The sequence below is a fragment of the Sinocyclocheilus grahami genome, unplaced genomic scaffold, assembly GCF_001515645.1.
Source record: "Sinocyclocheilus grahami isolate Dianchi unplaced genomic scaffold, SAMN03320097.WGS_v1.1 scaffold520.1, whole genome shotgun sequence".
In the NCBI taxonomy this organism is placed as follows: domain Eukaryota; kingdom Metazoa; phylum Chordata; class Actinopteri; order Cypriniformes; family Cyprinidae; genus Sinocyclocheilus; species Sinocyclocheilus grahami.
In genome coordinates, this window is record NW_015505699.1 from 60244 (window position 1) to 78260 (window position 18017).

General features: G+C 37.2%; 1 protein-coding gene across 4 annotated transcripts in view; it reads right to left on the reverse strand.

The window, feature by feature from the left end:
• Window positions 1-16687, reverse strand: part of kctd15a (potassium channel tetramerization domain containing 15a) — a 19914-nt gene extending 3227 nt beyond the window's left edge. The window contains exons 1-4 of one of the 4 annotated variants that reach the window (XM_016237608.1): window positions 16577-16687; window positions 11353-11528; window positions 9808-9952; window positions 4006-4311 (exon numbers count right to left, since the gene is read on the reverse strand). In XM_016237608.1, the coding sequence (XP_016093094.1) occupies window positions 4006-4311; window positions 9808-9952; window positions 11353-11516 (615 nt within the window). In that variant the 5' untranslated portion in view covers window positions 11517-11528; window positions 16577-16687. Of the gene's footprint in view, window positions 1-4005; window positions 4312-9807; window positions 9953-11352; window positions 11529-13773; window positions 13947-14077; window positions 14562-15481; window positions 15533-16576 lie in introns of those variants that run through there. The other 3 variants (XM_016237607.1, XM_016237605.1, XM_016237606.1) reach the window with 3 other exon arrangements.
• Between the last annotated feature and the right edge of the window lie 1330 nt (window positions 16688-18017).

The window sequence follows — 18017 nt, forward strand, 5'->3', positions numbered from 1 at the left end:
GCAACCACATGTGACGGACCCCGGGCTGGACTCCGCTTTGTCCACGGTGAAAGTTGATGTATTCCCTCAGCGACCAGCACAGATCAGCTCTAGGCATGACGAAGCAGATATCGTCCTCTTTTGGAAGACCAAACATAGTAGTTTCGCTTTCACAACGAAGCACACAGCGTCTTCACGACATGGCTGCAACATCAAAAATACTACAGTGAGAATAAAAGTTACCCCTTCATTCTTTGCGTGAACATTTGGGCGGCGTTATGCAAATCTTCCCACATAGCGACGTAGATATGTGGGGGCGTGTTAGAACGAGCCGTTTTAGGTAGGTGTGGCTGACTTTGAACTTTTATAAAGAATATCTCTTTGGATTTGAGACTTTAGTCTTTGCAACTTTACAGATCATCTTTATGCACCAAGACCTTGTAACACTCCAAAGAGAAAGGAAAAATTTAAATCGCATCATATGACCCCTTTAATACACAAATCGTTTGACTTTGAAGTTCCTTATTTTTGTGCAATTTCCAAACTTTTTCCAGTGGATTTCGACAATTTGTCTTCAAGGGATAGTCCACCGAAAAATGAAATCTGTATCATGATTTACTCACCCTCATGAAGAAAATATGATTTTGAAAAATGCCTCCGTGTTTGCTGATCATTTAATGAGTTCAGTGTCCATTGACTTTCATTGTATGATCAAAGACAGTATCATCTTCTTTTTGTATTCCACATTAGGGCTGGGTATTGATTCAGATGTTTCGATTAGATTTCGATTTGCAAGCTCTCGATTCGATACAATTCTCGATTTTTTTAATTACGTTCAGTGAATATAGTTTTAATACAAAATGCTATTGATATTTCTAAAAAATTTACAGTAAACATCAGTTTACAAATGGTGAAATAATAAAAAGAAATTAAGAACCACATGCCTGTATTTTAAATCTATTATTTTTTTATTCCTTTTTTAAACAATAATAGGGCCCTATAAAATGTTCTTAATTTTTCTGGTAATCAGATGAAGGCATAAAACATTAATTTAATTTATTCTAATCAAATGAAAATTAAACCCTTTTATTTTTTGGCAAACAAAGTGCTGCACAACAGAGGTTTACTGTTAAAATTAAAAAGAAAACAGATGTGATTATTCCTTTAAAAATACATATTCATATTTATTAGCAGTAGTAGCATTGATTCTTAAGACTGCTAAGTAGTAATATATTCTGACAGTTTCTTAACGTTAAACTAAACTTTTATTTTGACGGATTGCCGTGAAGAACTTCCAGCTGCTGTGTATGTGATACGACGGTAGATTTCTCAAATGAAACGGTAAAATGCTAATAAGTGACTCTCAGAGCAGCTGGAGATGACATTCGTGTTAATATCATCATATAGTGAGACGGCAGAAGCTGAAAACACCGCGAGCGTCATCCGCGCTTTAGTATGTGTACAAAACAGTGCGCCGCGCCATCCGCCATTCATTCATTGCGTTGTAACATCGCACAAGGTAAATAAGGGTGAAATCTAACGTTAGTGGAGAAGACTAATGATAAGATTCACGTTAATCAGATCTTATTTTAAATGTGTGCTGAAATAAATACTGGAAAAGATCGATTCGCGGCTTTTGAGAATCGATATCGAATCGACGTCATTTAAAAAAACAATTAATTGAAAAATCAATTTTATTTTTTTTGCCCAGCCCTACACATAGTAAAATCTGGATGAAATATACCTTTAATTTGTATTTAATCCATTCATTTAATAAACTACAACCATAACTAGAGCTCTTACTAAATATGCAATGAACATATATAGAGTGTCTCAAGTATTCAGGCATCGATATCTGAAGGCTTATGATTTTGACATTACACTCACTGCGCTGATGGTTGCATCACTTACTAACTTTCTTACAGTAAACGGCTACAATTTCTTGGCAACAAACTGGCTCTCTCGGTCTTTTTCCATATCTCTCGTCTTCTGTCATTCCTCTCTGATCTATCTTCTCATATTTCATAGGTGGGTTTTCGTGAACACCCGAGATGTGACAAAGACGCACTTAACCAAAAAAAAAATCCACCGCATGATTCAGCCAGTTAAGTCTGCAAAAAAATAAGTGTTATCAGACACACTAATTAGTTATACAGTAAGTCAATTAGGCGTGTGTAAAAAAAGTAGCGTAAACCAGTTTAGGTTGTTCAAAGAAACCAAAGTACAGTATTAAAAATGTAGCATGTGTGTTTAAAACGCTTTAGGCGCAGAAATGTTGGAGCACTTTTTCAAATGGAGAGATTTGTCTTAAGGACGAGTTAAAAATAAATGATGCATATAATTTCCCTCTCTTCTCCTCTCGGGTTCATGACTACATATTCCCCACATTAGCATCGCCTCCAGGATTCAAGGTTCCGGACATTCTAAAACGTATGTATGTGGATGTGTCTGTGTCTGTGTGTACGCCGGGATGTGTGTCTGTTTTAGCACCTTTCAAACAGCCAAATCGTGGCGTATGTGAGAAGGTGACATGGGGCATAACTGCACCTCTGCAGCTGTGGAGCCACACCTGCCTACTACATCTTGCACCTTCACACATCTCTTCTGGTTGGCAGGCAGCAGGCAAGCTGCCTCTGAGACACATCAGCACAGCACGCTCAATAACCCAGCAAGCAACCAAAGTACAAAAACTTTCAAGTTCAGCAAATGCTTTATAATAGGCCCATTAATATGGCAAAAGAAGTGATTGACAGTATTATTTAATTTCCAAATATGTCATTTGATTATTTAAATGTAATTGTTCATTTTATTTTTTGGACAATTTTTGGGGATTGTCATGTTGCACTCCAGGTTCAAACCAGCATTTCCAACTTGTGCGTTGTAGTGAAAAAATATTTTCAGTTATTTTTTTTTTATTGTTACATTAATCACATTTTTTGTATAAGAATACATTGCCGTTTAAAAGTTGGGTCATTACGTTTTTTTGGTTATTTGAAAGAACTCATATTTAGCAAGGATACATTACCTTCATCATGAGTGGCCGTAAAGACATTGTTACAAAATATGATAAGAAATGTTTTTTGAGCAACAATTCAGCATATTAGAATGATTTCTGAAGCATCATGTGACACTGAAGACTGGAGTAATTAGGCTTTGCCATCACAGGAGTAAACTGCATTTATAAACATTAAAATATCAAACAGTTACTTTAAATAGTATTAATATTTCACAATATATTACAAATAAATGCATTGCAGCCTTGGTGAGCACAGCATATTAGAATGATTTCTGAAGCATCATGTGACACTGAAGACTGGAGTAATTAGGCTTTGCCATCACAGGAGTAAATTACATTTTAGAATATAATCAACTAGAAAACAGTTATTTTAAATTGTAATAATATTTGACTGTGTTTTAGAGTATTTTTGATCAAATAAATGCAGCCATGGTGAGACTTCTTTCAAAAACATTTTTAAAAATCTTACTGACCCTAGGGCTGCACGATTATGACAAAAATCATAATTGCCGATTATTCCTTTGACATTGTAATTGCGATTATTAATTTGCGATTAAATGAATGATGTTTACACCTTTGTTTGAAGCAACTGCATGGCATATTTTTATATGAAAATAAACAAGCTGAAAACACTAACTGAAAAACTTTTATTGCTTTTCTATAGTATTAAGCCTCAAATGTCAACTATACATCAGATTGGGTTCTCTTTAAATAAAAAGGTAAAAACATGCATGGTATTATAATGTTATACTAAAAATAAAATTAAAACAATGGAAAAACCCTTAAGATAACATGTCGAAAGAAAAAAAAAAGCATCTTAAGCACGCAGAATAACATGTGAACTTTGAACGATTAATTGCTGCTTTGAACGATTACGTAATTGTGGCATCCGTAATTTTAATTGCGATTAGAAATTCGATTCATTGTGCAGCCCTAACTGACCCCCAACTTTTGAACTCAGTGATGACCATCAAATACTGTTTTAGTATTACTCAATGATAATGCTGTACCTGCACAGAGTTGAGCCTGCAGTAGCCATTCAGTGGAAAGCGAATAACGTGGGTTGGATCCTGGTTCCAGCCGGCGTTGACTGAATTGCACATGACGTCCCCTGTCTCTGGGAAAATTTCCTCTATGAGGGCCTTGTCCCCACTGATGGCAATCCTCTCGCCCAGGTCAGGGGTCACCCGCACCACCAGGCACTCGCAGGGCTGAGCCGCCCGCCGCTGCTCCCGGTCCTGTTTCCAGCGCTCCAGCTCTTTCACCATGGGCGTCAGCTGGTAATACCGAGCTTCCTCATACAGCAGCTGGAACTCCTGCAGGAACAACACATGGAAGTGAATGTATGCACGGAAAGAAACAAACAAACAAATAGGGATGCACGATATATCGGCCACCATATCGGTATCGGCCCATATCGGCTCATTTTTTCTGTTATCGGTATCGGCCTGATAAGAAAATTTGGCCGATATCTTAAAGCCGATAAATAATGCATTATTTCCTTCAGAGACACTTCAGATGCGCGCTGTTCGTTTGCAGCCTTTTGTGCAATTGTACATTGTAATATTGTGTTTATTTGATGTATATCTGATTTATCTCATATAGAATGCGTTTGGTTAAGTTAAAAGAGCTTCAGTTTACCGGTGATCGTCTTTAGCTCAGCGCACGCAGCTCAAACAGCAGTGCACAACATTAATAACTATGATTGGGAATGTCGTGTATATAACATTCTAATGAGAACATTATTATAATAAAACGTTGTGAATTCTTTGGGTTTAGTTGCCGTGTTTCAGCGCGTTGTTATGGGAAGAGCGCATCCACAACAGGATCACACATTCTGACTATAGCATGCAATAACTGCGTCATTTGTCATTTCATATATAAGTTGTAATATTATGTTTATGTTGTATTAATATTAATCTCAGGATGCATTTCCTTGAGTTAAATAAGCTGCCAGCAAAACGCTTCAGTTTACCGTGTTCATTCAGCTCTTCAGCTTCAGCTTGAGCTGCAGCTCAATGGCTGCTATTTAAAACAGTGGTATTAATTTGTTACTTTTTCAAAATCATTGATATATTATTAATAACAACAACCACTTGTATTTTTCTCTTATTATTTTCATCAACAATATGGTTTAGTAATTAAAATCATTTAATTATTGTCCGTGCAGAGGCTATTCCGTTTTATTGATCTGTGGCGCATTCATTTTGATTCTTTACATGTGTAATGATGTCCAGTGACTTGTTTGCATTATTTATGCATAATTTTATTTATTTGTAAGGCTTTTTTATGACTAAATTTGGTAATGGGAGAGTAAAAATATTTTTAAAACGTACACCGTTCAAACTAGGCTGCTTATGTTGAAGTGTTTGGGATGTGGCTTTTAATGATGAGACCTTTTTTGTAATCAGGCTCTCAAAAAGTATATAACAATTTGGATATAGATTTATCGGCCAACATATCGGTTATCGGCTTTCAAAAATAAAGAATAATCGGTTATCGGTATTGGCCAAAATTTTCATATCGGTGCATCCCTACAAACAAATAATCCATCCAGCAAATGATTGAAGGAGCGGACAAAAAAAAAAAAGTACAAACACATGAATGAGCTAACAATACAACAACTCGCTGAGCAAATGAACAAACAAATGGATGAACAAATAAGAAAACACAAATGTACAAAGTAATGACTGAACAAACGGAAAATTTACCAGCTATTGAGTGAATGAATGAAAAAGCAGACCAAAAATGCTCAAACAAACAAACAAATGACTGAAAAACAACCCACTGAGCAAATGTCCCAAGGACATAAACAAACCACCAAGTTAGCAAACAAATGAGCAAACACCACCAAGTGAGAGAACAAATGAGCAAGCAAACAAACCACCAAGATAGTGAACGAATGAACAAACAAACCACTAAGTGAGTGAATGGATGAGCAAACGAACAAACCACAAAGTGAGAGAACGAATGAGCAAACAAACCATCCACAAAGTGAACAAATGAGCAAACAAACCACCAAGTGAGCGAACAAGTGAGCAAAAACCACCAAGTGAGTGAACGAATGAGCAAGCAAACAAACCATCAAGTGAGCAAACGAATGGCCTTACAAATAAAGAAACAAATGCACAAACATCCCATTAACCAAAGGAATGACCGAGCGAGCAAACCACCAAGAGAAAGAATAGAAACAAACAAATAATTGACTAGTTATTTTCCATCACTATAAAGATATTTTTAGATTTAAATTCTCCACTAGGAAAGACATGATGGACTTATAATATCAGAAAATTACAGAAGAAATTCAATACCACATGATGACTGAATATTGCATGTTTCAAAGCACATGTTGTTTAGCATTGAGCATGAACCCAGACCAACACATGGAGCAATTGTGCCCATCTGACCCGTCTTTAGCCAGGACAGGGCGAGGGGTGGGGTGGGGGGGGTTAAGAGCCCCCCGGCTCTCCCCTCACTCACAGACTCTCTGGTCGGACAGCACAGATTGCTGCCTCTGCCTGAGGCGTCCTTTACCCTCCAGCACATTTACCCCACTTACACTAGCCTTTCATTCACTAAGCCAGATGGCAACATGCCTCAGTCCTGCCATTACAAACACTGCAAAAATGAAAATATTTCCATTTTTCCATGTAAACATGGTGGTATAGGCATATATCGAGGAAAATTAATGATAAACCAAAGTTAGTGGTGTTACCACTTGTGTAATACTGCATGAACAGATTTTATTTAGCAATTCAAGCTTTTCTTATCTTCACAAGAAAATAATCTAAGTATGAAACCCTCATGTTCTGTTGATACTTGCTCTGTTTTTACATTTTAAAATAATAATTCAAATTATAGGCTATATATAGGGTTAATTCGGGTTAACCTGAACATTTTTCCCAGTCATATCAATGCCAAAAAATGTCCCACTTTACATGAATTCAATCTAACTATATTATTAAATAAAGTGAAACTAAAACCATAAAAAAACATTTCTGTTACTTGAAACAAAATAAGTGTTAAATGAAACAAAATAAAATATAAACAATTACAGTTAGTTGCCAAGGTAATGTTTCTCATTTTTGTTTAGTTTATCTTGAGGTACTAAAATAACTAAAACTAAAAATGAATAAAAACATATTTTTAAAAAAACTATTAAATATGACAAAACACACAAAAAAAATAATAATATATAATACATTATTTAAAAAAACTTTAGGGTGGGGATAATAATGATGAGATTATATATACAAATAATACATAAACTCTTTTAATTAGTTCCTTTGACCTATTTAAAGCTCAATAAAATGAAAGCTTCTTATATAATATTAATATTTGTATATGGTTTGATATTATTAAAGCAAACATTTTCAAGGGGGGGAAAAATTCTGAAAATCTTTCAAATTGCGTGAAATATACCTGGGGTCTTGAGACCCCAAACAGTGAGGTACATTTTTTCATGCAGGATGTTTGATGAATGTTATCAAGTTCAAATTTTGCCAGTTCTCATTGGATTAGGAAAAGTCATGAAGCGTTAACCTGATACTTCAATGTTAATGTTTTCCGAGATATTAAAAGGGCCTTGGGGTCTCTCAGACCCCAAACACGAGGCCTGAAAGCCATTTCTGCTCAAAACTCTGACAGCATTCTTGGGTTCTGCGCCTGGAGGCCGTGAGAGAGCGCTGTGATCTCGACCCTGCTGGCTCTTCATCCCCACCCTGTAAGACTACTCATTCCACTGCAGGCTACGCCACGGAGAACAATAGCACCGACCATCTCAGACACAACGCTCTTTTACAATTACCACAAGAAAAGGAGTTGTTTTCTTACCCACACCCCTCCCTCATCCTCTCTTCTTTCTCTCCCTCTTTATTCCCTATGTTCCTTGCTTTAGCCCATACTGGTGCTGACAACATGGATACAGAGACTTTAGGCCTTCGGGCTCTTGCTAATTCAAAGAAAAACAAGCTGCGCTTCTTTCCCAGGTCTGCAGCGAAGGCTGGGTATGTTTTAACAGGGCTCCTTCTGTGACTCACTTTTGGAGAAAGAGAATGTAAAAGCAAAGGCCCACAGAAGAGCGAATTTAGTCTTTAGGCCATATCCATATGGACAAATGAAGCTGGATGCGCTGCACGGTTTTCAAGTGCAAACTCTTTTAGAAGAACAAAATGTTGTCAATTAAGCCAATAAGCGGAGTCTAATGAATTCACAGACGTAACAGACATCTGGGAGGAGACCAAACGTATCCCATCACCTCTCACAGGAGGGGCTGCTCCATCTGACAACAGGCATCATTTGCTTATGTACAGCTTCATCTGAAACGATTCAGTGGTTCTTTAGGTTCTGGATGAAAAAGAAAGGTCTATAGGCCTTAAACCCAACCGTGGCTGAACAGCGACCATATAGTAGTCGAGTTTTCCCGCTCTCGCAGGTCAAGGCATGGTGAGTTTTGAAAGGCGAAAAGTGTGAAATGTTAAGTATAATGGGATGTAATGATGTGCCTCTGTGCAGTTACATATTTTATGTTCTGTTATCAAACGGTCTCGCGCAGTGGAGGAAAGCTAGCCACGAGCCTGAGGCGCAAATGACTAGTCTCACTCTAATTAATCCCATTGACACAAATACCTTTACCCATCTGATTTTTGACTGAGACGGGCATAATACTTCACCAATTGATCTGCCGGCATTGAAGAAAAGACTCATAGCTATGTGTGCTTGAAGTCAGAAATTGCATTTCACACTATTTTGAATCCAACTTTAAACTTCACCTTAGACTTTAGGGTTCTTTCTTATTCTGTTTTTTATTTTATTATTTATTATTTTATTTCATTTTGCTATAAATGCTTGTGAATTTAAACGTTAGACTTAAGGGTTTATTTTATTTATTTATTTATTTATTTTTTACTGTAAATGTGCTTGGCATTCTCATGCCAAGTTAGAACGTTTTTTAAAACAGAATTTGAATTTCACACTATTTTGAGTCAAACTTTAAAGTTCACCTTAGACTTTAGGGTTCTTTTTATTCAGTTTTTTATTAAATTTTTTATCTTATTTTGCTATAAATGTTCGCGAATGTAAACCTTAGAATTTAGTTTTTATTTTTATGTTACTTTATTTTGTTTTGCTATAAATATGCTTGGCATTCGCAGGCCAAGTTGGAAAGTTTTCTACCGATATGCAAAGAAATGACCAAGACCAAGAGACCAAGAAAGTATATTTGAAATCAGAAATTGTACTTCGCACTATTTTGAGTCTGAATTTCCTTAGACTTTTTTCTATTCTATTTTTATTTAATTTTGCGATAACTTTATATTGCTATTTATTTTATTTAGCTATAAATGTACTTCGCCAATGTGGAAAGTTTTTTATCAATATGCCAAGATGTCTCACTTCCTGCCTGCCATCTTTGCCAGCAAAAAAGGTTAAGGAAAAATGTCATACAACAAAAATCCAATTGGTTAGGTTTGCGAAGCTTCATCTCAAGATGATCTGAGGCAGTTTTAGTGAAGACTGCAGAAACTTTGCATACAATGTCCCAAAAAATGAATACATAAATCTATTCAAAATGGTGGAAAGGCACATGACAAACCTTGGAAATTGATAACCGTAGTATTCAACAAGCATCCAGGAATATCTGAGACATAAAGCTTAAGATAATTCCAAACACATGAAAATCGAATAAAACTGCCGTGCAGTTCTGTCTGGGTCCTTTCAGCGTGTTTCAGCTCAAGGCTATCGACGTGATGCTAAAAGAGGAACTAAATCAAAGTTTTGACCTGCTGAAGAGACACTGGGTGTGTGAACGTTACCTTGAAGTCGTCAGGAAGAAGCAGTTTGCTGGTTCTCAGGTAGCTCAGGATATAGCGGAATATCTCTCCATCTCTGTCGATAAAATAATGCTGCTTCAGACTGTCCAAAACAATCGGTTCTGTGCCGTTGAACAGGCGACTGATTCTGGAGGGAAAAAATGTAAATCAATGATTTTCAATTTAAAGAAGTATTTTGTTTTAAAGTTTTATGCAAGCACTACACTACATTAAGAATGGTTTTGCTCTTATCATGTAATAATATAAAAGATATTCCCTAAAAAACTGTTTTCACTTCACATTTGGAATAAGTTGAACGGCAAATGTACAAGTTGATTATTTAACCTGATTTAACTGCTGGAATGGGGTCAAGCGTATGGAATTATGTCGTACACTATTTCTGTTCTTCGGATGAATTGATTTTATCTTTGCAAAATGTTCTTATTTCATTCTCTCATCCTATTTCATTCTTCCGTTCTTTCTTTCTCTCCCTCATTCTGGAAACCGATGCAAAACACTTAATAAGAAAACCAATTCCCCCTTTTGTGCCTCGGGTGGTCCTTTTCTCATATGGTCTTGCCGTTCCCCCAGTTAGAATTTCACCATATAGCTCTTATCATGTAATAATATAAAAGATATTCCCTAAAAAACTGTTTTCACTTCACATTTTACATTTGGAATAAGTTGAACGGCAAATGTACAAGTTGATTATTTAACCTGATTTAACTGCTGGAATGGGGTCAAGCGTATGGAATTATGTCGTACACTATTTCTGTTCTTCGGATGAATTGATTTTATCTTTGCAAAATGTTCTTATTTCATTCTCTCATCCTATTTCATTCTTCCGTTCTTTCTTTCTCTCCCTCATTCTGGAAACCGATGCAAAACACTTAATAAGAAAACCAATTCCCCCTTTTGTGCCTCGGGTGGTCCTTTTCTCATATGGTCTTGCCGTTCCCCCAGTTAGAATTTCACCATATAGCTTTAGGCAATCTTAGTTTTTCATCTCAGTCTCTCTTTTTTTTTTCTCCAAAAAGCAATTAAAATGCTGCCTGCTTTTCTCCCTCCCCCCATTTTCCACTCCTCCCTCCTTCCCATTGCTCTCTCGCTCCATATCCATTAATAAATCAGAGCGAGCCACGCTCTCTGTTAACCTGAACAGATGTGGCAAAGCTCTCACACTCTTTTCCCGTCTTGCACACACACACAAACATCTCTAACAGGTGGTGTCCCTTTACCTCACTTTATCCGCAAACCTCCGTAGATTACGGTTGGGATGGATGCAGCAGGTAGGAATTGCATGACTCTGCAAGTGGCTTTTAAGTCATTTAAAAGTAGAGCATTTTAATCTATCACTCGATCTATAAATAAATGCATTGCTAAATTGAGGAAATTTAGGTTGTTACAAAGGCAAAAATGAAGTTGGACCACAGAACTACAACATAACTTCTCACGACAGCTCAACATGACAATGACACATAGTTTAAGTCGACATCAGTCCCAGTAACCCTCCAAAAATGGTTAGCATCAAATCACAACAGGTCTTACCTGGAGTCTGGGTATTTGGTGAGGGTGGCCAGACTGCTGGTGTACATGTGCCCGCCTACGTCAATGTGGACTGGAGCGTTCGATTTAGTCAGCTGAGCCGGTAGTGGGATTCCCTGAGTGGCCAGAGGAGACACTGGGGATCGGGTCAAAGACAGCCGAGACATGCTCCTTCCCTCCTGCACAAACAGCACAGTATCAAATAAACAGCTCCTGGTTCCCCTCTCCCCTTCAATCTCCGAGATCTAAGGTGCGATTCTGGCCTGCAAGCACGCGGGAGATCACTTCTACATCTTCCCTTAAATTGCGTTTTTACCTTAAGAATTAGCACCACAAGTCTAATTAAGAAAATTTGCCTGCCGTTTTTTTTCCTCCTTTTTTCATAGAACCGGAGGGGAGAAATGGAGTGATGCTTATTAGTGAGCACGAAAGGGAGAGAGGGGGAGAAGGAGAGCAAGAGAGATAGAGGGATGGATCCTAGTACTGTAGGTGTCTACCTCCAGGGAAAGAGAGGGAAAAAGTGTAGACTCCTAATTAAAGATATTGTGAGACGCAAAACACCTCTTCACCAACAGCTTCTCAGTTCTTTAAAAGTTTCTGAGAGCAAATGAATCAACATTTTGAGTTGAAGCCAAAACTGAGGGTAAATAAGACTTGAACTCCCACAAGGTCAAATATAAAAATCTAAATGATGCTGCATCATAACAAAGTTTCAGTTAGTGCAAAAGGTTCTAAATCATGCAACATTAAGATATCTGAAGTCATTGTCCTCTCCTGAGTAATTACAGCCCTACATTAAAACCATACGGACCATGATGCTTGACTGCTACTGTGGCATGAATCGACCTTTGTTTGGAGTAACGAATAATTCTGCCTAAACAGATGGCTAAAGTCCCATTTCCAGAGGCACTATGCCTGGAGCAATGTGTGCCCATGGTGTACATCAGAGACTAGCATAGTCCTGTATAGGATGATGTATCTTGTGTTTAGCCTTAGATTTCAAATTAAATCTCAAAAATGAAATTGGTCAGCTATAGTAGGCTACTATAGTAAAGTTTTAAAATGTTATTTTTTATAAAAGACAAACAACTGAAATATTATGAGGAGTATACACACACACACACAGGATTTCTGGTCTGGGTAGAACTGCCCCACTTTTCACAATATTAAAAAATCAGTCAGTGAATCTACAAAGCCACGGCTAAAAAAACAAATGTTGTGCGTGTTAATTCGTCTGAATTGCATTTGATGAAATTAATCAATGAATCATAGCCTACATTTCTTGTAAAAATAAAACTAAAAATTTGAATCCATAAAACATTTATTTTTTGAATGTGTATTTACCCAATCATTTTGGATTGACATTGATTATCTAATATTCAAATTCACAAAATCAAAGATTCGACTATCTGGTAAAGATATATTTTTGTTACATAAAAATAAGATTTTGGAGCAAAATTTGGTGATTAACTTAATAATTATATATGGAAGATACCATATACACAAACAGAAATTGAATAATAATAAACCTAACATTATATTATTTAAAGTTGAACTTAAGCATTATATTGAGGCCCTAAAAGATGCAAGAAATAAAAAAGCAAAACGGATGTATAGAACTTTTTTTCCCCCCTGTATATATATATATATTTTTCTCTCTCTCTCTTTTATGTTCTCTTTCTGGTGTTTCCTTTGATGCTATTATGAATGTAATAGATAATAGTTGAATACATCGTGATCCTCTGTATATGTATGTTGTTATTGTTCTTGTTATGCAATAAAATAAATAAATAAGAATAAAAAAACATTTCTTGTAAAATCCGAAAAGCAAACATTCAACTATACCAGCATAATCCCCACAACGAACAATTGACTCTTATGAGCCGGTTCTTTTAATGAATCACACAAAAAGAATCAGAACTTAGAATCAGTCTGACAGAATCTGAAATTGTCATCTAAAATGAGCATTTTTATCAAGCTCCTGTGTTTAGGTTTAGTCATTTTACTCTAATGGCATGTCCTTTCCTGTGCAATTAAAGTGAAATAACTGAACATAAATATAGGAGCCTGATAAAAATGTCAAACGGCACTTTAAGAGGCTTTTGCATCTGAACTCTTCATATATAGCCTACACACACTAGGTCGGAAGCAAACGTTAAGAGTGTGAGTGAAAAATGAGATATCATCAAAGTCAGAAATAATAGTTTGTGATGTCAAAAACTGCGCCAGGTCCCCGGAGTGCGTAAAATAGCCCTACTACTCTCTGTACCGCACTTCCTGTACGCAGTAGTGCGCTGACCTCTCATTGTATAGCCTACTCAAATCAGCCCTCCCTGATCTAAACCTGCAAAAGCACGACACACTGAGAACGAACGCAACGATGCACTTGAGAAACATTCGAGAATTGGACAGAATCCACCGTACCGTTTCAAACATTTTAGGATGTCCGACGCAATCTGAGGAGGATTCTAGCAGACTGTCTCTTGTGAAGGTTGCTCGTCCTTTAGAAAGAACTTTCTCGTAATATTTTCTCGGCACTCCAAGAGCTCTTCGTACAGAATCCGGCGACAATTCCCTTCCGAATCCAGCGAAATCTAACGCCGGAGCAAACGCGGCGCTATATAGGTCGCTGTGGCTTTAAAAGCTCGCTTAAAACACAGACCATAGACTGCTATAGACACTTTCCACAAAAGCTACACAGAGGAGTCAGTCGAGGCTGCGTCCTTACCTTGGAAGACATAGCTGTAAATGTATCTTCAGCCCTCTTTAAAACATGAGATCGATCGTGGCGTGTCTTAGCCTCGCGTTTTTGCTTTCTTGCTCCTTTTTTGTTGAAGCGTGAGAGTGCGTTGAAGGCACAGCGTTCCAGCCCGAATAACAGAGGACAGCTGAACAAGAATTCTTGCTCAAGGCTCTCCAAACGCCCCGGGGCAGGATTAGGCTACAATTAGCTCAACCCTGCCTGAGCCGGGGCGAGTTACAAGAACAACATTTGATCTTGCTATTCACATTTGGAAGTATGCGTATATATGTGTTTTAATCGCATTGATCGTCATTTATGCATCTACTGAACAAAGATATGTGCATGCGCGGGGATAACGGTTTAGGTTACGTGTGTGCATGTCTTTGATTAGCCTTCAGCGAGCAAAAGAGAAACAATCTTTTGTTTTAAACGGCATTACATAGGCCTACACTGTATTATGATGTAAGAATTCTGTTCTTTTCCCCCCCCAGTCTTTTTGATTTATGTTTCTTTTCCAGACATTTCTTACAGGCTCAAAATAAAGTATCTTCTTAATTTGGTTTAATATGTTTCTCTCAGCTTTCTACTAATGTTCTGCTGGCCATGAAAACTAAATGACATATATCGATATGCATTGTGCCTCTGCAAAAGGCGCCCACACAACCGCCTCGAGCCAAACGCGCCATGTCAAGTTTTTGCGCGCGGCTAGATAGAGATGTCTGTCTTGATGGCACACAGCTTTCAGGTGGAAGACAGGCTCATTGTGTTGTGCTGAAAACACTTTTACAAAAAGCATACTTGACAGTTTTAGACCACTGTAATATTGTTCCCATTCTCCTTCAAATGCTCTGTGCCTTGACATCTGGCGGGCAGCCAAGCAACCAGTGACCAAACTAAACGCAGCTAATAAAAAGCGTTTTTACAACATTTCCAGAACGTTCTCTTAGGTAACGTAGCACGCAAACGCCAGCTGAAAAATAATGTAACTAAAATCGAATGTTTTAGTAACCTTCTGCAAATATTTAAAGGGTGAGATGCTCTCAAACAGCACATTTAGACATCAATACAACGAATGTTAATGGCGAAAATAAATATACCAAACGTAAACGACGCTTGACGCGATTTGTACATTTAAATGAAACGTTACAAAAACACATCTTATGACCTGTCCTTAAAACGCTTTTAAAGCGCAGTTGTAGTTTGTTGGGAATTCAAACTAGGAACGGAGAACAAATTATGAATTAAGATTTCCATAAATAAATAATTAGGCCTATACAGCATAGCAATAGCCTACATTTCAGTTCCATTTTTAGTTATGCAAAGGGGAAAGAGAGAACCCTGTCATTTTCTTGTCACAAATTAGAATTTTAAAATGTATTTTCCAATTACCTTCAGTAATCTTTTGGCAGCGAGCTAATGTTATCACCTTCTACATAATAGCCCACATTCTCGAGTGAAAACACTGCAAAGCAAATCTGTTTGTATACAGGAATGTGTTGCAAACTATTTGGACTTAACAACCGAATTTTTCTCGCCTTTGGCTGAAATTAGTTTCCCACATCAGACGAGCAGCAGGAAGACAAGATATTTTTGTTCAATTAAAGGAACAAGCCCGGAGTTAGTTCAATTACTTGACGCTGGAGGAAGATGTAAATTTAAAGATTTAAATAGCTTAGAATGTTGCCTCGAGCGCCTGCACTTCATTTCCTTAATTTACAGAGAGATGAGGGGAGTAATGGTTATCCCAATGATGTGCATCATGCCAACAAAACTATATATCCGAGTAACACTTCCTATCCCTGGTCTTACAGTTGAGCTTATATTCAAGCGAGTCAAATAAAACAGCCTGAAGACAGAAAAACAAAAGCTTCCTGGTAATCAATATAGCAGCTAAAGCTAAATCGAAAACTCTCACAATTCACACGAACTCATTTCGTCCCAGTGGTCCGTGGGACTTTATTAACATGAATATTAACATTGTTAATTCATAACCACTAATAGTATTTAAATTATAGTGTTAAAATTTAAATGATAGTATTTAAATTATGTAGCCGCTTATTTTTATGTAGGCTATATGTATTTCTAGTAGGATGAATTAGCCTATTACACATTCGAAGGCATGAGCAACTGTTTTGCCAAGAGAGTCAGCTGTAATACCTGTGCAAGATTCATAAATGTATAAATAAATCAGCATATTCTCTTTTGGAAGTTGTATTCAGATGATGCCCGTGTTCCTCATCAGACCACAGCGCCATCTGCTGGACGTGACTTGCTACGTCAAGCATCTCACCTTCTCACCTGAAACAACTCGCAACATTTTTTGATGGATGTTGCGTTTTGTCTACACTTCTTTTGGTAATTAGATTTTCCAGAGTCTTTTTGTAATAACTTAATTTGTAAAAGTTAGTTCAGAGCTTATTCTCTTGCCTCCAGCTCCTTCCATTCCAAAACCCAATCATACGGAAAGACTAATTTTTCTCTTACCCCTCTCCTTTTTAAATATGATTTTGGTGCTGAAGAAAGAAAAATGAGGATTTTCTTTGTTCTGTCTTCCACGTGACAAATGGTAGCTGATTTGATGTGCCCTTTGAGTCTGTAGATTGTGAGAGAGAACAGGATGTCAAAGCCCCAGGCCCTGTGAGATAAGGAGGGGGTAACGAGGGGGTGGAGCTAAAAAAGCCGCAGTTGCTCCAGGCGGCAGAGGACTTATTGGAGTGGGAGGACAAGATGTAAAGATCAACAGCAGTTTTGACTGCTGCAAAAGGGGGGTTGGGTTGCTGCTTTTGTTTCCAAAACTGGGGTAAAGTAGCAGAAAAATAATAACACTATATATTCATATATATATATGTGTGTGTGTGTGTGTGTACTTTTATAATCTTAATTGTACATATATTTTGATGCTTATGATAGAAAAAAATATGATCCATTACACAACAATCAGCCTAGAAACAAGACGAACACAGCTACAATATGACCGTGATATTAATACTTACATCCTCTAAGGTCCATTTCACTACAGTTCACTTCGCAAGATGACGCCAGCTGCGTTTGTGTGAAACGGAGTGATGAGTCCTGAAGGTAGCGTCGGTTTCATTATTATATATTAGGACATTTCAGGCCGCCGAATGGCACAACTGACCAATCAGAAGTAAGCATTCCTGAGCGCCCTGTAGTAATATGATACATTACTTCCACTTTATTTTTTAAATCATAAGGTCATTTTTAACTTGAATGTGCGAGGCTTCCGGTGTCATCAACTTCCAGTTATTTTAGCGGCAAAAACTGTCCATTATGCTGCTTGATTTTACAAGCTGGTAGGCTATTTCTTATTATTTTTAATTTATCATAATAATTATAAATACACTGGTCTGTTGCGTAAATACTTTTACCGTTTACTGCACTTTGTTATTCTTCTGGTTACTTATCATTAGCGGCTAAAGATTCACAGGAAATAACTTACTTCCGCAATGAAAAATAAGTTGGATAACAATCAAAAATATGTTACTAACCTTCAAACAAAGGGTGAAAGATGAGAGGATGTGATGAGTTTACTGTACACCTCTACTAGTGACTGAGGCCTAGAGATGACTGGAATTTTGATACAATGTCATTATAACAATAAAGAAGGTAATCGCGCAGAGATGTCATCTAACTAACATTAAAATATTGTGCTTACATTTATTAATATACAGAAAACGTCATAATATGAGAAATGTGAAAGTAAGGCAAAGGTGTAGAAGGTCATGCTCTAATACATGACACACTGTAGACAAATAGTTTTTTATAAATTCACAAAAAATGAGATTTTACCATTACCAGTCCAGATGTACCACACTAAATCCAGCAATGATCTGTCTCGTTGTTGAAAATGTTTCGCAATGTTATATTGAGCAGTGATACTCATAGCTGGACACTTTCCTTCAAC